The sequence below is a fragment of the Cololabis saira genome, chromosome 24, assembly GCF_033807715.1.
Source record: "Cololabis saira isolate AMF1-May2022 chromosome 24, fColSai1.1, whole genome shotgun sequence".
Taxonomy (NCBI): domain Eukaryota; kingdom Metazoa; phylum Chordata; class Actinopteri; order Beloniformes; family Belonidae; genus Cololabis; species Cololabis saira.
In genome coordinates this window covers 22526938-22550809 of record NC_084610.1, presented here as the reverse complement: position 1 = coordinate 22550809, position 23872 = coordinate 22526938, and the positions used below count along the sequence as shown (strand labels likewise).

The following is a 23872-nucleotide window of genomic DNA, read 5'->3' as shown; positions in this document are numbered from 1 at the left end:
GTTTAAATAATTCAAAGGCAGCTGTTAACAGAGCAGACCTCATCAACTTTCTACACACCTGATTTGTCATCTGTCTTCATTTCTTATTTATTTATTTATTTATTTATTTAGAATTTCAATTTCTGTTTTGCCTGAGAACCAATCCCCCTCTTTCCATTTGACCTATTTTTTATTTTAAGAACCAAACAAATCAATTAACACACACACACACACACACACACACACACACACACACACACACACACACACACACACACACACACACATTACATTAGATTTAATATTAGCTAGCTCCATCATCATAGATTTCTGGCATAATTTGATAATTCTTACAAAAGACTATATTCGCTACACTAAATCCCCCTTCATGGACTGCTCTTAAAATGAAATCTCCTTATATCAACAGTGTCTAAAACACATAAATACTCCCCTTGCAGTAGAATTGTATACTCTAATTACAACTGTCAATTTATCCTGAACCCCTTGTACTTGTCAATAGGATTTTCCTTCCTTATTTATTATGTAAGTTCTATTTTTTTTCTAATGTATTTATTTATTTTTATATTCATTTTTTTTTCTTCCTTTTATGCAAAATTAATTTAAGAAGAGGTGTGATTGTTCTCTCAATCTGATGTACTTATGTTTACATCTGAGTTTGTCATTATTCTTGTTAAATAAAGTAATAAAAATTAAAAAAAAAAAAATTTCAGTGATTACTTCATCAGAGTCAACCAAATAAATCAATAACAAGTGTAAATGTGGAAATAACTTACACTTGGCTGTGGGCTTGAAAGGGAGTATAGTCAAGCACCGACATTAAACAGTTGCATCACTGGGAATGGTCACTTATGCAAATTATTCAGTAAGAGTATTTTAAAAATACCATTTAAGGTTAATATAGAAAAAATACACAGAAAACAATGTAGAAATGGCGAATCTAAGTTAAAAAAAATGTCATTAATTGCTAATAATGTTTTTGTTTTGTTTCTATATACAGAATTGTTTTAATGACGTACAATAATAAAATATACTGTTCATATTATAGATATTTTGGGTGCACTTGCATGCATTCTTAATTTTGTTTTTCTTATAGACAACAATTAGCCAGTAACATCATCAAAAGTGGATATTTACTATTCTGAAGAGTTTAGATTTATATTATATTTTATGGAAGAGCTTTGTTAGGTATGTGCAAAAATATTTAAATGTTAAAGTCGGTGCTATGTTCAAGCACTTTGTCACTTTATTACAGAAACAGAAAAACGTTTAAATAAAGAAACTAAAATCATTTTGAATATATTGGTTATTGCTTTTATTTTTTATCCAGTACATAAATAAACGTTGGTATTAAACTCTGTTTCTGCTCCTGTGCATCTGTCAGGAGAGATTGAGTTCCTAATTACTGGCAAGTGAGTTCTCCCACAGTTGTAGTCTTCATTTTTATAATTTACGCCATATTTATACATAAATGTAATGTCAAGTGTTCTAAAAGTATTCACAGTATTCAGAATACTAGCTAGTACTCTGATTAGACAAGGTAACCGAATACATTACAAAATACATTTTAAGGCCAGTATTCAGTAACTAAATACAATTTCAAAGTATTCTACCCAACAGTGTTAATAGTCCAGCTGTTTAGCTGTAAAATGTATAGGAATCGTTCAGTTTGTGATACAAGCATGAAGTTTGGTACAAATAGCCAAAGGGTTCCCCAAAAGATATGGACGTGGAGCCATCGTGAATTTTCAACATGGACACAACTGTTTTCTAATGAGTCTACACTACACTTTTTCATCTTCTATTTTTTTCATCTTTTTCTCCTTTTTTCTCTTTTTGCCATATTTTTTTCCTATTTTTTCCAATTTTTTCATCTTCTCTTTTTCTCCTCTTTCTTTGTCTTTTTTCCTATTTTTTCCATATTTTTTCATCTTTTTTTCATCAAACTGTTTTCTAATGAGCCTACACTCCTCTTTTTTTCCTCTTTTTTGTCTTTTTTTCATCTTCTCTTTTCTTCATCTTGTTCTCGTTTTTTCTCTTTTTTCCTCTTTTTGCCATATTGTTTTCCTATTTTTTCATCTTTTTTTCATCTTCTCTTTTTTCATCTTTTTTCATCTTTTTTCATCTTTTTTTTCTCTATCCCCAAAAGATATGGACGTGGAGCCAAGGAAAAAGAGGAAAAAAAGATGAAAAGAGGAAAAAGAAGAGGAAAAAAGAGGAAAAAAAAGAGCCAGGGCAAACTGGCAACTCATTTCAACTAATCACTCATTAGAAAACACTTGTTTCTGGCGTCCATTTTGAAAAATGGCTGCCATGGGCGCCATGTTGAAAATTCACGATGGCTCCACTTCCAATTATTTTTGGAATGTCTTTGGCTAATGTGTGTACCAAAGTTCATGCTTGTATCACAAACTGAAGGATTGTTTTGGTTATCTCCTGCACTATAACGTTTCATTGTATGTCAGCAGAGTTCGTTTTTGGCTTCGAGCCGTTGCCAACATGAAGAGTTACACCACCAGTCAACTCTGTTCTCTTTTGTTTTCTAACTGAAAACAAATGTCAAAGACTTCAATTCTTTCTTTGCTGAAGGGAATTGTCTTCACACATTTTTTAGAAAAGTCAATCTTGTCTAGTGATACGAAATATCTTAGAAGTTCACCGAGGTTCACGGTTTCATCACAGTTGGTGTCAATCTTCATGTGGAGGGCACGCAGCTCCTCTTCATGCAGGTTTGCAGAAACTTCTGCATTACCCCACTAAACTCATCAATGTCCAGGCCCACGCTTCCATCCTCTTCAGCCTCTTTAAACAGCTGGATTATACGTGGAAGTTTATCGGAAGTTAACTTCATTTCCGATAGTTCTTCCCAGTAGGAAACATTTCCCTTTGTCAAGTTCAGATTTTCTTGTAAATCACTCATCTTGTCACAATTGTGTGTTTTAAAAACAGAGTTGGTCAGTTGCAGTGAGATGTCAAGAGTTCGAGTATAAATACCGTAGCTGAACTATTCCGTTCCGTCGCCTTGTTTTTTTTATGTAATATGTACCTCATCATAAGTGTATTCCAATGAACTCAACGGATGTTAAAAGTCTACGGTGAATCTTTTTTCTGTCCATACTTTATTTAATCAAATGATAAAAGAGTTTGTCCAGAAACGGTCCAGTTTCTCAGGGAGAGACGGCGAGCTCAGTTTGCAGCACCACGTGGTCCAGTGGCCACAGGGTATGTTGCTTTATTTACAAATCTTTTAGGGTGCTTCACATTTCTCCTTCTGTCACATTAAAGTACAGAAATGTTCAAACCTTCTAATAAACAGAATCCCAGTTTATCCTGGGAAAAGGCCCGGCTGCCACAATCCTGCAGAGGCAGCACCTCCCTCACTGGAAACACGTGATAATCGGCTCGTCATCATTAGAGTCTCAATGCAGAGAGATATTTAGATGAGATTCTGTAACCGGTGGTGATCCCACACCTCCAGAATCTGGGACAGAACTCTGTCCTCCAAGAGGACAACTTCTCCCCCCAAACAAGGAGGTATATCCAGTACTCGATTTGTAAAATAAAATCAGGGGGGATGGTGGATTTGATCATATGGGGACAGATAATTTGTGCTGATTACAAATAATATAATATATTACAAATAATATATATATAATATATATAAATAATAATCAGGGACTACAGGCGGAAATTAGTAATTGTTGCTATAACCTGGCTCAAAGCATCTCTTCTTGTTTTACAAGATTAATGTTTTTTTTGTGCATTGTCCCTGTTTTAAATAAATAAATTCAATCAATAATAGCAGTGACCAAAACAGCTGCAGAAATACTGCAGGAATGACATAGCAGCAGTTAAATGCAGCCTTCTGTAAGCTTTAAATATCCACTGGGCTTACATCAAATACATCAAAACACAACAATAAAAAACACTTTTCTGAACTTATCAATATGACTCTGTCCTTCACAGGATAAGTAACATGGATCACTGCAAAAACTCAAAATCTTAACAAGAATATTTGTCTTATTTCTAGTTAAAATGTCTCATTTTAGTAAAAAAATCTCATTACACTTAAAACAAGAGTCATCACTGGAAAAAACAACAATTTTCACCTGTTTCAAGTAAATTTTCACTTGAAATAAGTAGAAAAATCTGCCAGTGGAACAAGATTTTTTTTCTTGTAATGAGAAGATAAATCTTGTCCCACTGGCAGATTTTTCTACTTATTTCAAGTGAAAATTGACTTGAAACAGGTGAAAATTGTCAAATAAGTTATTTTTCTGGTGATGACTCTAAATGTTGAAATAGCAGTAAAACCACATTCATTTATGAAATGACATAAGGGATGGAAACAGGGCCGGATTTAGAGAGGCCCACTAGGGTGGGCAGACTGAAATATAGGGTGGGCGATCGGCAAAATTTTGGGGGGTCAAACCCCTGAAATGCATTGAAAACTATGCTATCATCATATCAGTTCATCTATCTTCTCCACAGTATGCTAACCCAATTGCTCTTCCTGACACTGCCCTCTGCATTTACTCGGGCTTGGGACTGGTGTTCTGCCAATCCTTGCTACCTGCTGAGAAATGCTACTTTGTGGATCTGTGCATGCACACAGTCGATTTTCAAAGTTGGATTGCCCCGCCAATCATTTCTTGCACAATGTAACATGGATAATATGGGATGTTGAGTATTTGATCCTTCAAAATGACATGAATTGCATTACACTTTGTTAATACGATAAAGAGAAAAAAAACCCAATTCTATTGCTTTATTTGCTATTCATTCAGTCATTGGCCTTTATTTAACCAGGCAGGTCATTAAGTACATTCTTATTTACAATGACGGCCTGGCAAAAGACAAGGACCACTTGGGGGAAAAGGACGTGGTTTAGGGAGTAAAACAAAGTAAAATTGTAGCTCTACAAAGGTAGAAAACCATTAGGTAGCATTTTTTTGGCAAAGCAGCAAAAAATGGCAGAACACCGGTGTTGTGCCAAGGTGTTGTCCCAAAAAGTACAGCACAGCAGCCCGTTGAGCGATAGCGCTAAAACTTCAGATTTTCAGATTATGAAGCTCAAGAATGAGACCAAGTCATATTTAGGCAGAAACAACTTTTCATTAACTGTATTTTGCCTTCAATCCATTTTTGGCAGGTAAAAAAGACCCATTTTCAGGGGAGAAATCAGATTCTGGCAGGAAATCACTTTTTGGCACAACACCTGTTGTGCCAGGCACAAACAGGACACTGGCTTGTGCCCTGTTGAGGCTGCATTTATTTTATGTATGTTAGGCTCTGCGTCGATTTAAAAGGTCCCGCGGCAGGCTGGCGGTTCCACAACCTGCACGGCACCGCAGCACCGCCACCCGCACCGGCGCTCTCCGCCCTCAGCGGGATGGAGAGAGGCGTCTCGGGGTACGCGGCGACGCGCACCGCTCTGCGTTGGTGTAACGCGGAACCGTAAATCAGCCTTACGGCGTAGGGTACGCGGCGACGCGCAACGAACGGTGCTCGTCGCCGCGTACCCTACGCCGTAGGCTCTGCGTTGGTGTAACGCGGAACCATAAATCAGCCTTCAGTGTGTCTGCTGTTCTGAACACGTCTCACGTCTCCGACACACAACTTTTGCGGTATGCGTTCATTGTTGTGTCTAAAAATGATGCGCAGTGCCCACCCAATCAGAAACGGTACAGATATTTTGTGATATTTTTTATATATATATATAAAAAAAATAAAATTATAAAAAAATAAATGATCCCCATAACTTTGATTGGGTGGGCAGGACGCACGTTTGGGTGGGCACAGCCCACCCCTGCCCCCCCCTAGAACCGGCCTCGGATGGAAAGGGGGGATGGCAGTTTTACAGGGGGATGATTTTGACTGTTTTTATTTCAGGGGGGGATGATTTGGACCGTTTTTATTTCAGGGGGGGGGTGATTTTGACTGTTTTTATTTCAGGGGGGGTGCCATCCCCCCCTCATCCCCCCTCAACTCCAGTACTGGGTATCAGCGACCACCTCCAGAATCTGGGAGTGGAGAGGATGGAGACTGCCACTTTCAGTTGAGTTGACTTCTCTCAAAGAAAACAGAAAAGTCGCAGACAGGGCGACATCCATCATCCTTACTGATGATCAAGTCCAAATTGTGCCCCCATTTCTCTGTTTCACATGTTGAGTCAAACCAAAGCCCTTTAGTACATCACACAGTGCTTTAGCCCCTAACATGGATGTTTACGTCTCCCAAAGCGATTAAACAGTCGTAACAACACATATTACAGTCAGCAGGTCATTGAAATAACTGAAAATAATAACAAAGCACCAAGATGCATGTCTTATGACCCTAAACCAGTGATTCTTTTTTTTATTGATTTAAAAAAAAAAAAATTTAAATCAATTATTTATTTATTTTTTATTTTTATTTTTTTAAACTAGTGATTTTTTTATTTAAAAAAAATTAAACCAGTGATTTTTTTATTTATTTTTTATTTTTTAAACCTGTAAATATTTCTATTCTTTTTTTCTTTTTTTTTTTAAACCAGTGATTTGTCTATTTTTTTATTTTTTATATTTTTAAACCAGTGATTTATTAATAATTTTTTTAAACCCGTGATTTATTTATTTTTTATTTTTCTAAACCAGTGATTTTAAAAAAAAATTAAACCAGTGATTTATTTTATTTATTTTTTATTTTTTAAACCTGTGAATTTTTCCATTTTATTTTATTTTATTTTATTTATTTATTTTTTAAACCAGTGATTTGTCTATTTTTGTATGTTTTTATTTTTAAACCAGTGATTTATTAATAATTTTTTTTAAACTAGTGATTTATTTTTTTTTATTTTTTTAATCCAGTGATTTATAACCCTGCTTGTTTTAGACGTTTCCCTGCATCATCCCACCTGAATCTAATTAATTAATGATCGTTATCAGCTCGTCATCAAGGTCTTCACCTGTCATTTGTATCGTGGTGTGTAAAAGCTTTTATTTTGACAGGGCGGGGGAGTACAACATAAACCGGAAGTACCGGCTTTTAGTTTGAAATCAAACCGGAAAAGGTGTTGACTGTGTTGACGGTTTGTTGCTGTTGAAAAAGGAGAAAACGCATCAAATGATTAGGAAGCAGCTGGAAACCTACGGTAAATAAACACCTTTCTGTCACGTAACTGGGGCAGCTTTTAGCTCATTCATCTGCTGTGAAATACAGAAACCTCCGGAGGCGTTTAGTCGTCTGTTAATCGTTAATTTGAGGTAAATGTTGAAATGTTACTGCGGTGAATCCGAGATAAACGACATTACAGGCGTCGTCTCGACCATAACACTGGACTAAACATCCCTGTTGGAGTCTTTTATTAAGCATTTATGTGTATGGATGCAGAGGTAATCGATAATAGGACCGGTTCTGGCTCGTAGAGCAGCTATTTAAATTAGCCCATTAGCTCAAATCAAACTGCTGACTGGGATTAAATGAAGGAAGTTCGTTATCAGATTCTTCACTTGTTGCTGTTTTTCTGATGACTATGAGCTTAATGACTTCCTGCTGTATGAAGAAAAACACTTTTAAGATACTGTGTGTGTGTGTGTGTGTGTGTGTGTGTGTGTGTGTGTGTGTGTGTGTGTGTGTGTGTGTGTGTGTGTTTCATGTCAGTCTAATGTACCATTTCTAATTTGTCCTTGGTGCTTTTTTTTTTTTTTTTTTTAAAGCCATAATTTGCAGCCTCTTCTTAATCACGAGGCTTTAAACATTATATCCAGTACTGGAGTTGAGGGGGGATGAAATAAAAACAGTCCAAATCATCCCCCCTGTAAAACTGCCATCCCCCGTTTCCATCCCTTATGTCATTTCATCAATGAATGTGGTTTTACTGCTATTTCAACATTTAGAGTCACCACCAGAAAAATAACACCAGAAAAATTACTTATTTGACAATTTTCACCTGTTTCTAGTAAATTTTCACTTGAAATAAGTAGAAAAATCTGCCAGTGGGACAAGATTTATCTTCTGATTAAAAGCAAAAAAATCTTGCTCCACTGGCAGATTTTTCTACTTATTTCAAGTGAAAATCTACTTGAAACAGGTGAAAATTGTTGTTTTTTCTAGTGATGAGTCTTGTTTTAAGTGTAATGAGATTTTTTTTACTAAAATGAGACATTTTAACTAGAAATAAGACAAATATTCTTGTTAAGATTGTGAGTTTTTGCAGTGATCCATTTTACTTATCCTGTGAAGGACAGAGTCATATTGATAAGTTCAGAAAAGTGTTTTTTATTGTTGTGTTTTGATGTATTTGATGTAAGCCCAGTGGATATTTAAAGCTTACAGAAGGCTGCATTTAACTGCTGCTATGTCATTCCTGCAGTATTTCTGCAGGTGTTTTGGTCACTGCTATTATTTGTAATATATTATATTATTTGTAATCAGCACAAATTATCTGTCCCCATATAATAAAATCCACCATCCCCCCTGATTTTTTTTTTTACAACTCGAGTACTGATTATAACCCACATGTTGTAACATCTTACAATAGGACTGGGCGATATGGACAAAAAGTCATATCTCGATATTTTCTAGCTGAATGGCGATACTCGATATATATCGATATTTTTTCTGTGCCATAATTGGGGTTTCCCTCAAAGCATTATAGCATAGCATCTCTGTTAGCTTCATTTTTTTCAGAGGAAAACCCTTAAAAAAACAGTCAGTTTTAATACAAAGCCTCGTGCCAAATGTCACACAGGTTCCTTTATTAACAGAGGTCTGCACAATATCAAAATGTATAAAACAAATGAAACAAAAATAAACTGCCTGCATATATAGAATAAAAATGCTTATTGAATAAAATAAAACAAATATCCCTTTCCTGCATAACAATTAAATTAAAATACACTGTGCAATTAATACAATGTAGACAGTAACAGGCAGACTTTTCCACTGAGGTTGACAGTTGTGCAAATAACAAAACATTTGTGCAAATCTCAAATAAAACATGTAAAAAGATATTGCATCTTTTTGAGGAAATCTCAAATAACTAAAACAAGTCAACTACCGTACATTTTACAGATTTTGTGCCAGGAAAACTAACCTGTCAACACTGTCAGGTTTCAGCGATGCCCTGTGGCAAGTTACAATGTTCCCACTGAGCGAGGGGTCAGCGTTGATGTACAGTCAATTTGTTGCAAAATAAGCTATATCGATATAAACAATATCGTCTCGTTCCGTATCTCGTTTGGAAATATATCTATATATATATTAAAATCTCGATATATCGCCCTGCAATGAACATTATTATTATTATTTATTGTCCAGAGAAATCAGTTTCACTTCACCCTCGACACCCAGAAGCCTCCACATCCGGGTCTCAGGGCTCTATTCAGTACTCGAGTTGTAAAAAAAAATTAGGGGGGATGGTGGATTTTATCATATGGGGACAGATAAGTTGTGCTAATTACAAATAATATATTACAAAGAAAAAAACAACCATTCTCACCAGTTTCAAGTAGATTTTCACTTAAAATAAGTAGAAAAATCTGCCAGTGGAACGAGATTTTTTTGCTTGTAATGAGAAGATAAATCTTGTCCCACTGGCAGATTTTCATACTTAATTCAAGTGAAAATTTACTTAAAACAGGTGAAAATTGTCAAATAAGTTATTTTTCTGGTGTTATTTTTCTGGTGATGACTCTAAATGTTGAAATATCAGTAAAACCACATTCATTGATGAAATGACATAAGGGATGGAAAGGAGGGATAGCAGTTTTACAGGGGGATGATTTGGACCTTTTTTATTTCAAGGGGGATGCCATCCCCCCATAACTCCAGTACTGTGTATATTACTGGTGTATTTGTACTTGAAGAGAAGCCGTCAGGTCCACGGTTTGGACCTCCATCCTGTGAGCCGGCGAGCTGAAATCGTTTTTTATCTGCAGTATAGTTTTCATGGCAACCGTTTCTTTCCCCCCTGGCATGTAGTTAAGTCGAGCTACTTTCCTCTGTAGCTGTCAGGAAGAAGAGACGACGGCCGCAGGGTCTCTTTGTAAACGGCACATGTGAACAGAGGGGTTGCACGCATGTTTTGTCAGAGATATGATCTTCAGACGATGCTGAATGAATACGCCACAGTTTTACCACCGTCGGATGAATCTCACCAAGCAGCCAGCTGCATAAATCTGGTCATATCTTTTAGTATTTAAGGATGTTGTTGTTGCATCAAAGCTATAATTTTGCTAATGTGGCAACACTAACCAGGCAGTCGTGATGTTCTTCTGCTGAGTGTGAAATTCTCTGTGCATTTGTCGTCGTTGGCGACGGTATACTGACAATCTGGCCGGACAGCTGATTACAATCTTTGCGTCTTCATGTTCTGGTGATGATGATGAATTACGTGGTTGAGTGGGCTGAAATTTCCACATCAGTTCAGCTGGTTATTTCAGCTGAATTTAAATGAGACAAATCGCTGCTGTGATGCTGAAATGTTTATTTATCTCAGATGTTTGGCTGAGTTTCTGTTCCTCTCTGTACAAATGCATATTTATTAAATCTATTCTACATGATAGATGCTTAAAGCAGCACATTCGTTATGTTTTGCGTGTCATCCGGTCCTCCCACCAGGGCAGAAAGTGTCACTTTCACATGACGGTGCCGTCTCTGTATCATTTTTCAGTTAGTTTAGTTGGTTCTCATGTTTTGATTTTCCACGGACGCCCGACGGCGCCACCACAAACCACGTGACAACAGTCGGTGCTGTTGTTGGTCAACATCGGCCATGGTGGAGCATCACGTTTCCACGACAACCAGCCTGAAGCTAAGCACTGCAAAGTATAGTGACATAACTACTACTTGACAAAATTTCTCCCTACGCAATCTGCTTTTTCTGATACCACGCCACGTTGCCATGGAAACTACCTGGAACATGTCAATCAGGGTTAATTTGTTGTGGCGACCAGTTCCTTCGTCCAGTCCACACAGGGGGAGCTGCAGAGCCTGTTTCAGATGTCACGACATAACTGCTATGTTTAGGCCACGTTTCCACATAGCAGGGTATTTACAAAAACGGATATTTCCCCCTCTACATTTTGAAAAATACCATCATTTACAAGAACCCGCATAAATACGCTGTTAAGGTGCTATGAGCAGCCAAACCTGCAGGGGGCAGTGTAACGAGAAGATAAAGTCATGCTAGCCAATCAGAATCCTGGAAAAAAACATCAACAAATGACACGAGTAACTTCCAGTTACTTCCAAGACGGAACGAGAGTCTTTCGTTTGGAGTGAAGGAGAAGTTGAGTCACTTTTAAGTGTGGCTTTAAAATATAAAACAGGTAAAACACAAGAAAATATTGACGGTGGCCAAACAAATTGTAAACACAGGTCGCACACATGACGCTGGTGACGTTTCTGTTGCATAATGTGACGTTCTGAAGCCTAAATGTCCGTTTCCCTCCGTTTACAAGCAAACGTGAAGACAGAGTTTTGGCAAATGTCCACTTTGGCCGGAGTTTTCAGAAATGGTAATTTTTGGTGACTTTGAGCTTCGTTTTCGTGTAAACGAACGGCCAAAACGCATGAAAACACCACCGTTTTTGCTCCGTGTAAACGCGGCCTTAGACAATAACTGCCTAATACTGACTAAACCAACCGCCAACCAGGTCTAAGCCCCATATTAGGATGAATTAATTGTTCTATAAATTCACATGATGTGGTAGAAAACAACAACACCCAGCTATGGAGGCCAACCTGGAAGTTGGGTGGTGCTGGAAAACCGATCATGCAGAACTACGATGTGTTGCAGTTGCTCGGCTGGCCTATAGGGGGTATGCATTGACGTCACTTCCCCACTGGACCAGCCCCCTTACTCACACTGAGTGGCAAAAATGTCTGCAACTAGTGGAGAAGACGGGATAACAGCCGATTATCGGCTTAAATTAAAGGCAGTTGGACTTGACAGTGACCCGTACAGTTACCAAGAACCAGTGGTCCATGGACATTAATATTTGGTACAGTTACCAAGAACCAGTGGTCCATGGACATTAATATTTGGTACAGTTACCAAGAACCAGTGGTCCATGGACATTAATATTTGGTACAGTTACCAAGAACCAGTGGTCCATGGACATTAATATTTGGTACAGTTACCAAGAACCAGTGGTCCATGGACATTAATATTTGGTACAGTTACCAAGAACCAGTGGTCCATGGACAATAATATTTGGTACAGTTACCAAGAACCAGTGGTCCATGGACATTAATATTTGGTACAGTTACCAAGAACCAGTGGTCCATGGACATTAATATTTGGTACAGTTACCCCAAGAACCAGTGGTCCATGGACATTAATATTTGGTACAGTTACCAAGAACCAGTGGTCCATGGACATTAATATTTGGCCACGAATCCAGTTTCCTGATATTTATATGTACTTAATTTCTACGCCGGCAAAATACACGAAGCAAAGCTTGAAGGCTTACAAAAGTCTTGACGCTTGGTCCGACTTCAAGGCAGGATTTGTTGGTGAAATTAAAGTGATGAGGACACCGAACTTTATGATTTGACCCTTTAACGTTAGCTACCCAAAAATCCAACATCACCTGATACAAAATGGGAACCGCAAATCCACGTTTCGGTGCCTGGAATCCAGTTGTTTCTGCGAATTGAACCAATCCATTTGTCTCCCTTAAGCTTATTTTTCGGCAGTCTGTAAAACGATAACTCTGATTTCTTGCTAAATCTATGAGTACAGTCGATCGCACAACAGCTCTTTCCCATTTTAGATGTTTTCCAGTTGCTCAAACTGAAAGTTTACGCTGCCAATCAGTCTTTCTGACACTCAGTGGGCGAAACCCGCTATGAGTTGCATCTGTGACGTCATGCACATTCCCTCTATAGGGGTTGGCTCCAACAGCTCGTCAACGTCTCATCGTCATTATGATTAAGTAGATGTTAATTTTGCTTTATTTTTCCCCTCATAGATTATGAAGTTGTGTTGAATGTGAGAGAATTGTGTGTCATCTTTATTAGTGTGTCGTCTCACGTTTTCATCTATTTGGATTTTATATTCTCGTGTGTAGATTCCATCTATCCATCCATTTTCTTTCTTTTTTCCAATATATTTTTTATTCATGAAAGCACAAAATAAGATGCATTTAAATACAATATCTTGAATTGGATTAGTTTTCTTTTTAACGAACAAAACCCACCCACCCACAATACCAATATACTGCTGTAAAGGGGAGAGAAAAAATAAAATTAACTAAACAAAATAATAGTAATAATAAAAAATTCTAATGACAGACATTGGGGGCATACACATTCAAGTACATGTCAATATTTAGGTAAGACCAAAAATATATCCCAGGGCTCCATAGGCTTATGATGGAAGGGTCATGAGATTTTTAAACTACACAATCAAAGGATCCCACATCTTGTGAAATTTTCTTGTTGAGCCTCTAGTAAAGTATTTAATTTTCTCTAATTTCAAGAAAAACATTAATTCAGTGAGCCAAACAGACGCTTTGGGTGGTTCAGGAGATTTCCAATGTAAAACTATATTTCTACGGGCTATCAAGGATGCAAAGGCCAAAGCGTTCATCTTGTCAGTGGGTAGTATGTGCTCATTAACCAACACTCCATATGGCCATATCTGCAGATGGTTTGACTTTGGTGTTAAATGCATCATTTAGTGTTTTAGAGATAGAAGACTAATTTAACTTAGGGCAACTCCAGAACATATGGGTCACATTTGCTGGCGCAGAACCGCAGCGCTCACACCTGTCTTCAGAGTTTAGATGTAGTGTAGTAAATTCTGTTCTGTGAAAGACTATCCATCCATTTTCTATGCTCGCTTCAGCCTTTTCGGGGTCAGGGAAGGGCTAGAGCCAATGATGGCTGTCATCGGCTAAGCGGTGTATCTGAACCAAATCAATCTGGATTTTCCTTGAAGACTCTGAAAGACGTGTGAGGGACTGGAGGAGGAGGAGGACAGTCAGCTCATCTGTCTCATCTGGGGATGAGGAGCTTGACGTGGTACCAGGGCCACGGGGGGTGGGGGTTTGAGAGTCCTCCTGACAGCCCCGGGTGGTGTTGGGCTGTTCAACCGGGATACTCCCCCCACACACCCTCACACAGATATTTACAGAGTAATCTCTGTACGACTGGTAGGGATGGGCGGTATGGACTAAAAAATGTATCATGATAATTTCTGACATTTATCCCGATAACGATAAATCTATCACATTCAGTCTTTGGAGCCAAATCACTGCTCTAAAATAATACTAAATGCTACTAAACGTCATCAATGGGAATTCTTTCTTTCTTTCTTTCTTTCTTTCTTTCTTTCTTTCTTTCTTTCTTGCTCATTTCTTTCTTTCTTGCTCATTTCTTTCTTTCTTGCTCATTTCTTTCTTTCTTTCTTGCTCATTTCTTTCTTTCTTTCTTTCTTGCTCATTTCTTTCTTTCTTTCTTTCTTGCTCATTTCTTTCTTTCTTTCTTTCTTGCTCATTTCTTTCTTTCTTTCTTGCTCATTTTTTTCTTTCTTTCTTTCTTGCCCATTTTTTTCTTTCTTTCTTTCTTGCTCATTTTTTTCTTTCTTTCTTTCTTGCTCATTTTTTTCTTTCTTTCTTTCTTGCTCATTTTTTTCTTTCTTTCTTTCTTGCTCATTTTTTTCTTTCTTTCTTTCTTGCTCATTTTTTTCTTTCTTTCTTTCTTGCTCATTTTTTTCTTTCTTGCTCATTTCTTTCTTTCTTTCTTTCTTTCTTTCTTTCTTGCTCATTTTTTTCTTTCTTTCTTTCTTGCTCATTTCTTTCTCTCTTGCTCATTTCTTTCTTTCTTTCTTTCTTGCTCATTTTTTTCTTTCTTTCTTGCTCATTTTTTTCTTTCTTTCTTGCTCATTTTTTTCTTTCTTTCTTTCTTGCTCATTTTTTTCTTTCTTTCTTTCTTGCTCATTTCTTTCTTTCTTGCTCATTTCTTTCTTTCTTGCTCATTTCTTTCTTTCTTGCTCATTTCTTTCTTTCTTGCTCATTTCTTTCTTTCTTTCTTTCTTGCTCATTTCTTTCTTTCTTTCTTTCTTGCTCATTTTTTTCTTTCTTTCTTGCTCATTTCTTTCTTTCTTTCTTTCTTTCTTGCTCATTTCTTTCTTGCTCATTTCTTTCATTCTTCCTTTCTTTCTGGTTCATTTCCTTCCTTCTTCCCTTCCTCTTTTCTCCCTTCCTTCCTTCCTTCATCTCTTCCTTCACGTGCGTGGATTTAACACAGAACTATAAATCAGCTTCACACAAAAACGTCATCAACGGGAATTTATTATTTTTTACCGCGAGATGACAAATGTGAACGGTAAAATATCACCCATCCCTAACGACTGGATAGTAATAGTTTAGGGGGGGATTTTATTCTGAGAGAGACGGCAGATTAACCACACCCCCCCCCCCCCTCCTGGTAACCTCATTCAGCCCCCCCCCCCCCCCGACGGTTTCTGTACTGACGGTTTCTGTACTAACGGTTGTGTTTTGTGTAGAAAGTGTGTGCGTGTGCATGTGTGTGTCTGGCCAGCAGGAATGGGCTGACTGTGTCTGTTGGTTAGTAGCAATATTTATTTAAAGCAACATGCTGTCAGCTAGCATAACATCAAATTGGAGAGAGAGAATACAAGCGTGTGTGCCGGGGAACGGGGGCATGTGGGGGCGGGGTATAAAGGGCATCTTGAGAGGATGGGGACGGGGCTACGATGTGAGACGAGTGCGGGACGTCCAGTTATTAACGTGACTCCAGTACGCTGCCGTTTCCGGCTCGCTGCTCGTTCCACGAGCTTCAGGCGCTCGGAGACATAATGACTAATAAAGTGGGAGCACGGAGGGTCGACCCGGTCATGTGGGTCGTTTCTCTCACCATGTTTCAGCCACAGGAAGTGAAACGCCTCACCCAGGGTTAGGGCTGGGGATCCATTCAAATTCAAGAATCTATTCCGATTCTTAAGATTCAGAATCGATTATCAAGATTTGATCCGAATCGATTCCGATATTGATTTGGGTTAGTGTTATTAAAACTGTTTTTTTTTAGCTGTTGCATGAATTTTATGACTGTAGTTATGCAAAATATTACTACTAGTATGTAGTACTAGTGCTTTCAGAAACATCATTTGGGTCAGAATTACCAAACAGATCCAGGGAGGAAACAGAGACGGATTAAATCGGTTTTATTTTTTCACACATTCCGTTTTTATTTGTTCCATTTTCGGTCTATTTTGGTTTTTAATTTTTGAGCATTTGGTTTTTAGCATTTTTTGCAAATGTAACCCCAAGACGGTATATAAAGTAATTAAATATAGACAATTTATGCAATTATAACCTAACACTTTAATGTTTTCATACCTTTAAACATATTTAAAGGCAAAAACATGGCACCAGTTATTCTTGTGTCCAACAAAACATTACTTTTTTGGGGATAAACAAAAAAAAAAAAAAAAATTGTAATGTAATGATGAAAAAAAAAAATACATAAATAAATAAAAGGAAAAAAAAAGAAGAAAAAAAAACCCAAAAAAGGAAGAAAAAAAATCTTTAGACATATGAATCGATTTTTAGGAATTAATATGAGAATCGATTTAGAATTGGGAAATCGATTTTCTTCAACACAGGCCCTTCCAGTACGCTGCCGTTTCCGGCTCGCTGCTCGTTCCACGAGCTTCAGACGCTCGGAGACATAATGACTAATAAACTGTGAGCACGGAGGGTCGACCCGGTCATGTGGGTTGTTTCTCTGTCCATGTTTCAGCCACAGGAAGTGAAACGCCTCACCCAGGGTGGGTGTTCTCCAGGGGGGTGTTTACCTCCTAGATTAATCCTTATCAGGAGACGGCCGTGCTTTGGGGTGGGATATGTGGCGTTCAGCATTCCTGAACGAGTCAATACTCAAACAACTGATTTCTGACACTTTGAAGTATTTCTTGGTCATGACGTCTGGTCTGAACACCCTCCTGGATTTAACTCTCCTTTTATTGGTTAATATATGTAGGCTGGTAGTAGGTTATACAGCACTGATCCGTGTGTGGTTGTGTGCACGAGCCACGTTGTGTTATCACCACCATTCATGCTGCCACACCCTCCAGCTGTTAGAGCTGTGACCTTTCAAAATAAAGGTCACCAAAGCCACAAAAAACCATTGTAAAAAGTCTTTAATTTGGATCAAACATGAAAAAATTATACTTTCTAGGGGTGTAACGATACACTAATCTCACAATACGGTACGATACACCAGTGTCTGCCAACCTGGGGTCCGGGCCAGAGATCTCTGGTGGGCCGCAAAACTTTATTTGCTTTGAGGATATGCAGTTGTAAAAATTGTATTTACACATGTTAAATAAATAAAAAATCATAATAAAACACCTAATGGAATACAGTAATCCAAGTCTGTATAAACCCACTTAGAAATATATTTCGGTCATTTTAAAATACGTAAGTTATTTATCAGGATAAAAACACATTATTATATCATTATTCAACAATTAATCATACTACTACTCCGACAGGTTGTTAAAGGAAAAATGTTCAAAAATGTTGCTCTCATATTAAAAGAAATATTAATATATAAAAGAAAATAAATTTTCAGAAATATATTTATGTCCTTGCAATTATTTTTTGTGCATATTTTATACATTGGTGACACAAAAGGAAGGTGAGAAAAACAAAGTATAGGGTAAACCAAAGAGAAATGTATCAAAAAAACACAATTAATGTTAATTTTTTCAATTAAAGATTTGTAACGAATAACTTTACTCTTTTGCTGCTAGTACGTACGGGTCGGGGGGCCCAGCTGGTCTTAGACACAAGTAGGGGGAACAAGGAAAAAAGGTTGGGAATCACTGCGATACACGATATTGAGGTCACGATAACAATACGATATTATAGCAGTATTTTTTTTAACAACCTTGAATGAGGAACATGACTGGAAAAAATTGTCTTTTATTTGAAAGACACAAAATACAAAACAATGCTGTGCGTTTGCCCTATTGTTACAGTTTGTAAAGCTTTATAACTATTTAAGTTTTAAAGAGAAAGCCAGGCCAACCATTTTCCACAAACTGAACTAAAAGTAAATGTCAGGTTTGCATTATGCATCTTCAGTTTCATACAAGTACAAATATTTAGCCACAAACTGAATAGTTTCTCTCATGTATGATTTGACTTTTTTCTTTTCCAGAAATTTAACAACTAAAATTAAATAAATAAATAAATAAATAAAAGTAAATAAATAAACTATGAAAAGTCCCAGACTCCAAATGCAACATGACTGTTATTTATCTTCTGCCAGAGCTCAGAGCTTCACCTGCTCCAGCCTGAGGCCGTAAGGTGAACCCCGGTATCGTTTCATCCTCACACCTTTGGGGACGACACAATCTTTACATCATAAAAAAGATTGATTCATGCTCACCTTAGAAGTAAAAGTTTGGAGCTCAAAACCCTGCAAGAGTCCCGTGATCGGGGCCGTAAAACGGTCCTAGTTTCTTCTGAGCGGAGTCAGATTTTGGTCCGCGGGTCGAGGTCGTCACGTGATCCCGCTGCACCAATAGGATGTTACTAGTAAACACAATATATTAATATTAATAACCCAATATCAGATACAGTTTGTCACCTCCACGACACGTATCGGGATGTTTTTGTATCGCCAAATTTTGTGGTCTCAACATTTCAACATTAATCTCGACATTTCGACTTTTTTCTCGATATTTCAAGTTTTTTCTCGATATTTCGAGTTTTTTCTCGAAATGGTCCTTCAACATTAATCTCGACATTTCGACTTTCTCTCAACATTTCGACTTTCTCTCAACATTTCGACTTTCTCTCAACATTTCGACTTTCTCTCGACCTTTCGACTTTTTTCTCGATATTTCGACTTTTTTCTCAACATTTCGACTTTTTTCTCAAAATTGTACTTTAACATTAATCTCGACATTTTGATGTCGAATTGATTTTTTTCTCGAAATTTCGACTTTTTTCCAGACATTTCGACTTTTTTCCAGACATTTCGACTTTTTTCCAGACATTTCGACTTTTTCTCAACATTTCGACTTTTTTCTTTTCCAGAAATTGAACAACTAAAATTAAATAAATAAATAAATAAAAGTAAATAAATAAACTATAAAAAGTCCTTTCAGTAAGGTTTTGGTCTGTGGGTCGAGGCGCACTCGTCACGTGATCCCGCTGCACCAATAGGATGTTACTATTAAACACAATAGATTAATATTAATAACCCAATATCAGCTACAGTTTGTCACCTCCACGACACGTATCGTGACGTTTTTGTATCGCGGAATTTAGTGGCAACAATATATTGTTACACCCCTAACATTTTCACCCACCGTGTCTTTCAGGCTCCAGCTCTGGTTTATCTGAGACGTGTGAGAGGGTGTGTTGAACACATCCCAGCAGCCGTGCGTCATGTCCTCCGACCTGCTGGTGGATCTGGGCGAAGACCCTACGGCCGCACAGATCGGACAGCTGAAACTGGCCACCATCGAGGACCAGCAGTGGCCCGCCGACGAGTCCACGCTCAGCAAGTCGGGTGAGAGGGGTTAACGTGCACACAGATACTGCTCTCAGCGTTGTGTGATAGTCGTGTTGAATGATGAATGAATGAAGTTTATTCAGTCATGATAACACAAAACACAACACCAAAAAAAACATTGTGCACAGCATTAACATTTCATACAAAACCAAAATTGTGTTGAACAATGACTGAAAAGGCATAGGCTGAAGCAAACTAGGCCTGTGTTGAAAAAATCGATTTTCTGATTCTAAATCGATTCTCATATTAATTCCTAAAAATCGATTTGTATGTCTAAAGATCGATTTTTTTTTTTTAATTTTTATTTATTTATTTTTTTTTATTAATTTTTTTTTTTCCATCATTACATTTTTGCCTGGTGAACTTTAATCCCAGTAGTTTTGAAAACTCCTGAACTAAATTAACTTTTCTTTAGAGAAAATGCTGGACATTTCAGCTTAAATTTCTAAATGTTATATTAGTTCAATGAAGTTCATATTATCTATATTTACTATAGCTTGTTTGGTTTCTCTGTTATCGGACACGGTTTGTCATGAAATACCTGAAAAATGCCGGTGCTTCATGTCCAGCTGTTTGTCTGGTGACAGAATAAATCAGACAAGCTAAAATAACTTGTTTACTGCTTGAGCTGTTGCAATTTCTTTCTTTTTTTGCACTTTAAAAGGATATTGAAATGCCTATTTGAGTTATTTATTTATTAGTTATTTCACAATAATTATTGTGAAATTATTATTTCAATAGTTATTTTACAGACATATAATCCAGGCAACACTAACCCAAATCAATATCGGATCGGATCGGATCAAATGGTGATAATCGATTCTGAATCTTAAGAATCGGAATCGAATCGATTCTTGACATTTGAATCGATACCCAGCTCTAAAGCAAACTGCTTATAAAAGCTTATCCTATATTACCAACTTTCTTTTTGTGGCTACCGACCTCCAGAAAACCAAAAAGAGAATAGAAAAGCAAAGAAACAACAGAAAACCAAAGAAACAACAGAAAAGCAAAGAAACAACAGAAAAGCAAAGAAACTAACAGATAGTCAATCACACTTATAACTTCAAAAATAGCTTTACAAACTATTTTCTTAAAAACCAAAAGAGAATCACATGTTTTTAAATGTATTCATTCCAGAATTTAACTCCAGTAATGGAGACACGTCTCCTTTTCATACCTTTTTTAGCTTTTTGTACAGTGAAATGTCAGACACCTCTAAGATTATAATGAGTTTCCTGAATTCAAAAGAACCTCTGTATTGAGTCAGGGAGCATTTTTGATTTTGCTCTGAACATAATTTGCATGATTTTATAATAAAACAAATCATAAAATTTAATAACATGAGAATTTAGAAAAAGTGGCTCTGATAATTTTTTTTTGTTTTTTGTATTTATCTGTTTTATTTTAATTTTTTCTGTTTGTTTTCACATATTCCTAACTAAATTATAATCTTTCTTCCTTCTATCTTTCATTGGATTTAGAATTGAGCTGATGTAATTTCCTAAAGGGTTGCTCTTTCTGTTAATGTGATGTTGATCCTTGCTGTTTGTCTTGATGAAAAATGATAATAAAACTATGAATCTCAAAAAAAGAAAAAGTGTCTCTGTGTGAGCGAAGTAATCAGCCTTATTGATGATACGTATGGCTCGTTTTTGAAGTTGTATTATTGAATTTTAGGTGGTTTTAAAGGTGGATCCCCACAATTCCACACAGTAAGATAAATAGGGAACAATCAATGAGTAGTAGATCAAATGCAAGGCCTTGGAATTCAGTACATTTCTGGGTTTATACAGGATTGCGAGTGATTTTGAAATTTTCCCTTTAATGTATTCAATGTGTTGTTTCCATGTTAACTTTTCCATGTTAACCCCAATGAAATAAGTCTCAAAAACCCTTTCAATATCAACGTGTTTATCATCTGTGTGCACGTTTCAGCGACGGACGTGTCCCAGGGCTTCGACGCCGACTCCCCGCACCTCCCCTGGGATCACCCGTTCTACGACATCGCCAGGCATCAGATCATCGAAGTGGCGGGTCGGTTCTGCTGCCACGGTCCTGTCGGGCTGCTCCGTGTTCTGAGTAACGTTTCTTGTGAAAGTGAAGTGTGCTAATATGATATCGTTGTCCGTAGGCGATGATAACTTTGGCAGGAAGGTGATAGTTTTCAACGCGTGCAGGATGCCGCCGCACCACCAGCTCGACCATCACAAGCTGCTGATGTAAGTCGCCTCAAACATCGGGGTTTCCTTTCACCATGTGCTGTTGATCTGGGGATATTTAGCCGTAAGGCCAAGTCCACATTAACGCCGCTTTAAACTAGGGCTGCAATGATTCCTCAAGTACCTCGATTACAAAAAATGATGGAGGAATTTCCTCTGCCTCAAAGCCTCGTTTAAATAAAAAATACATTTAAATTTCACGTTTTGCACGGATTCTTTTTAGTGTGACACAACGTGCTACATGCATGTGTCCCTTATAAAGCAGAAGGAGACCGGGACTAACAACAGTCTGACAGCAACAATGAGAAAATGAGGCAAAGCGAAAGAAATAAGCGGAAGAGAAAGAAGGTGTGGGATTATTTCAAATTAAAAATAAATATATAATTTTATAAATATTTATATTTTAATAAATAAAAATGTTATTTATATATAAAGATAATTAAAAAGGCCCCCGTACCACATGGTGTAAGACTCTTCTTCCGAGTCCCAGTTTTTTTTTTGATACTTAGAAAAAAAAATATATATATATTTTTTTTTTAAATCTTTCAGGAAATGTTAATTTTGAAATAATTTCATTTATTTTTATTGGAAAATTTTTACAGTTTACTAGTTTGCATAATATGTAAATAAATGTCAATTATTCTCATAAAAGAAACAAATTGGTTGTTTTTGATAAAGTAATCCGTCTTGTTTTCTATTGTATATTTATAATTGGGCTTTAATAAAGCAAAAGTAAGTTTTATCCGATTAATCGATGGAAATTCCATGCAGGAGTATGTCTTTATGCATCGCTTCCCTTCATGACAATCTAAATGTCCCCAGTGTGGGATGTTTGAGTAGCTTTGACAACAAAACGCTCCAAACTATCAATCAATGAATGAATGGTCTTCTGAGAAATATGTGTCATGAGTTCACCCCGGGGTCAGCAGTCCTGCACTCCTCCACGTCTCTGTTAGAGTCCAGAACATCAGATTATGATTTGCAAATAGTGTTGTTTTTGGCAGACAGATAAGATGTGACAATAATCAATAATCCAGCAGCAGGAGCTGCAGAGCCCCCTGCTGGAGGGGGGTGGTGTTTCTGTCAGCCTGTTTCAATTTTAGTTTTAGTCTAGTCTTTGAGTCAAGCTATCATTTTAGTTTTTATTAGTTTTAGTCACGTTCATTCTCCTTTTAGTCGTGTCAAGTTTCAGTCGACTAAAAGTCTGAGCATTTTAGTCAAATTTTAGTCAGAATTGTCCAGGACCATTTTAGTCAAAGATTGTATTTAGCCAAACCCATTTTACAATTCAAACAAAGTTATCTTATTATTATATTATTGTTACCTCAAGAATACAATCATTCCAGATACAGAAGACTCTGATTTGAGTTTAGAACAGATTACATTTTCTCCCCATCTTTTTCTTTTTCCACGACACATTGGGTTTTCTTTTCCACGTCTATGTAGGAAAGTGGATCCAAAGATGGATCTTCTTCTTCTCCAGCCCCAGAGCAGATCCCCACGTTTCTCTATGTAACTTTGTTTTTAATGGACGTTAACTAGAGCTCTGCGTTAACGTGACGTCAATCAGGAGTAGAACTAAACTAGAGGAAACTACTGAAAACATGGACATTAAACCAGAGAAACTACTGAAAACATGGACATTAAACCAGAGAAACTACTGAAAACATGGACATTAAACCAGAGAAACTACTGAAAACATGGACATTAAACCAGAGAAACTACTGAAAACATGGACATTAAACCAGAGAAACTACTGAAAACATGGACATTAAACCAGAGAAACTACTGAAAACATGGACATTAAACCAGAGAAACTACTGAAAACATGGACATTAAACCAGAGAAACTACTGAAAACATGGACAATAAACCAGAGAAACTACTGAAAACATGGACAATAAACCAGAGAAACTACTGAAAACATGGATATTAAGGATCTTTGGTAGAACATTTCGAAAATGAAGACACATTTGAGTTTTTATTTTGTAATCTATATTTTAGTCTCGTTTTTATTCATCGACGATATTGCATTATATATTTAATTATCGTTATCGTCACATGACCATAATTTACGTTGGGTCTCGTCTCGTTTTCCTCAGGTGATAA

General features: G+C 37.1%; 1 protein-coding gene across 1 annotated transcript in view; it reads left to right on the top strand.

Moving 5' to 3' along the window:
- Nucleotides 1–7034: 7034 nt before the first annotated feature.
- arhgap1 (Rho GTPase activating protein 1) overlaps nucleotides 7035–23872 on the top strand; it is a 28938-nt gene continuing 12100 nt past the window's right edge. The window contains exons 1-4 of the mRNA XM_061716005.1: nucleotides 7035–7129; nucleotides 19349–19539; nucleotides 21481–21579; nucleotides 21677–21764. Coding sequence (XP_061571989.1) covers nucleotides 19416–19539; nucleotides 21481–21579; nucleotides 21677–21764 — 311 coding nt within the window. The 5' untranslated portion in view covers nucleotides 7035–7129; nucleotides 19349–19415. The remainder of the gene's footprint in view (nucleotides 7130–19348; nucleotides 19540–21480; nucleotides 21580–21676; nucleotides 21765–23872) is intronic.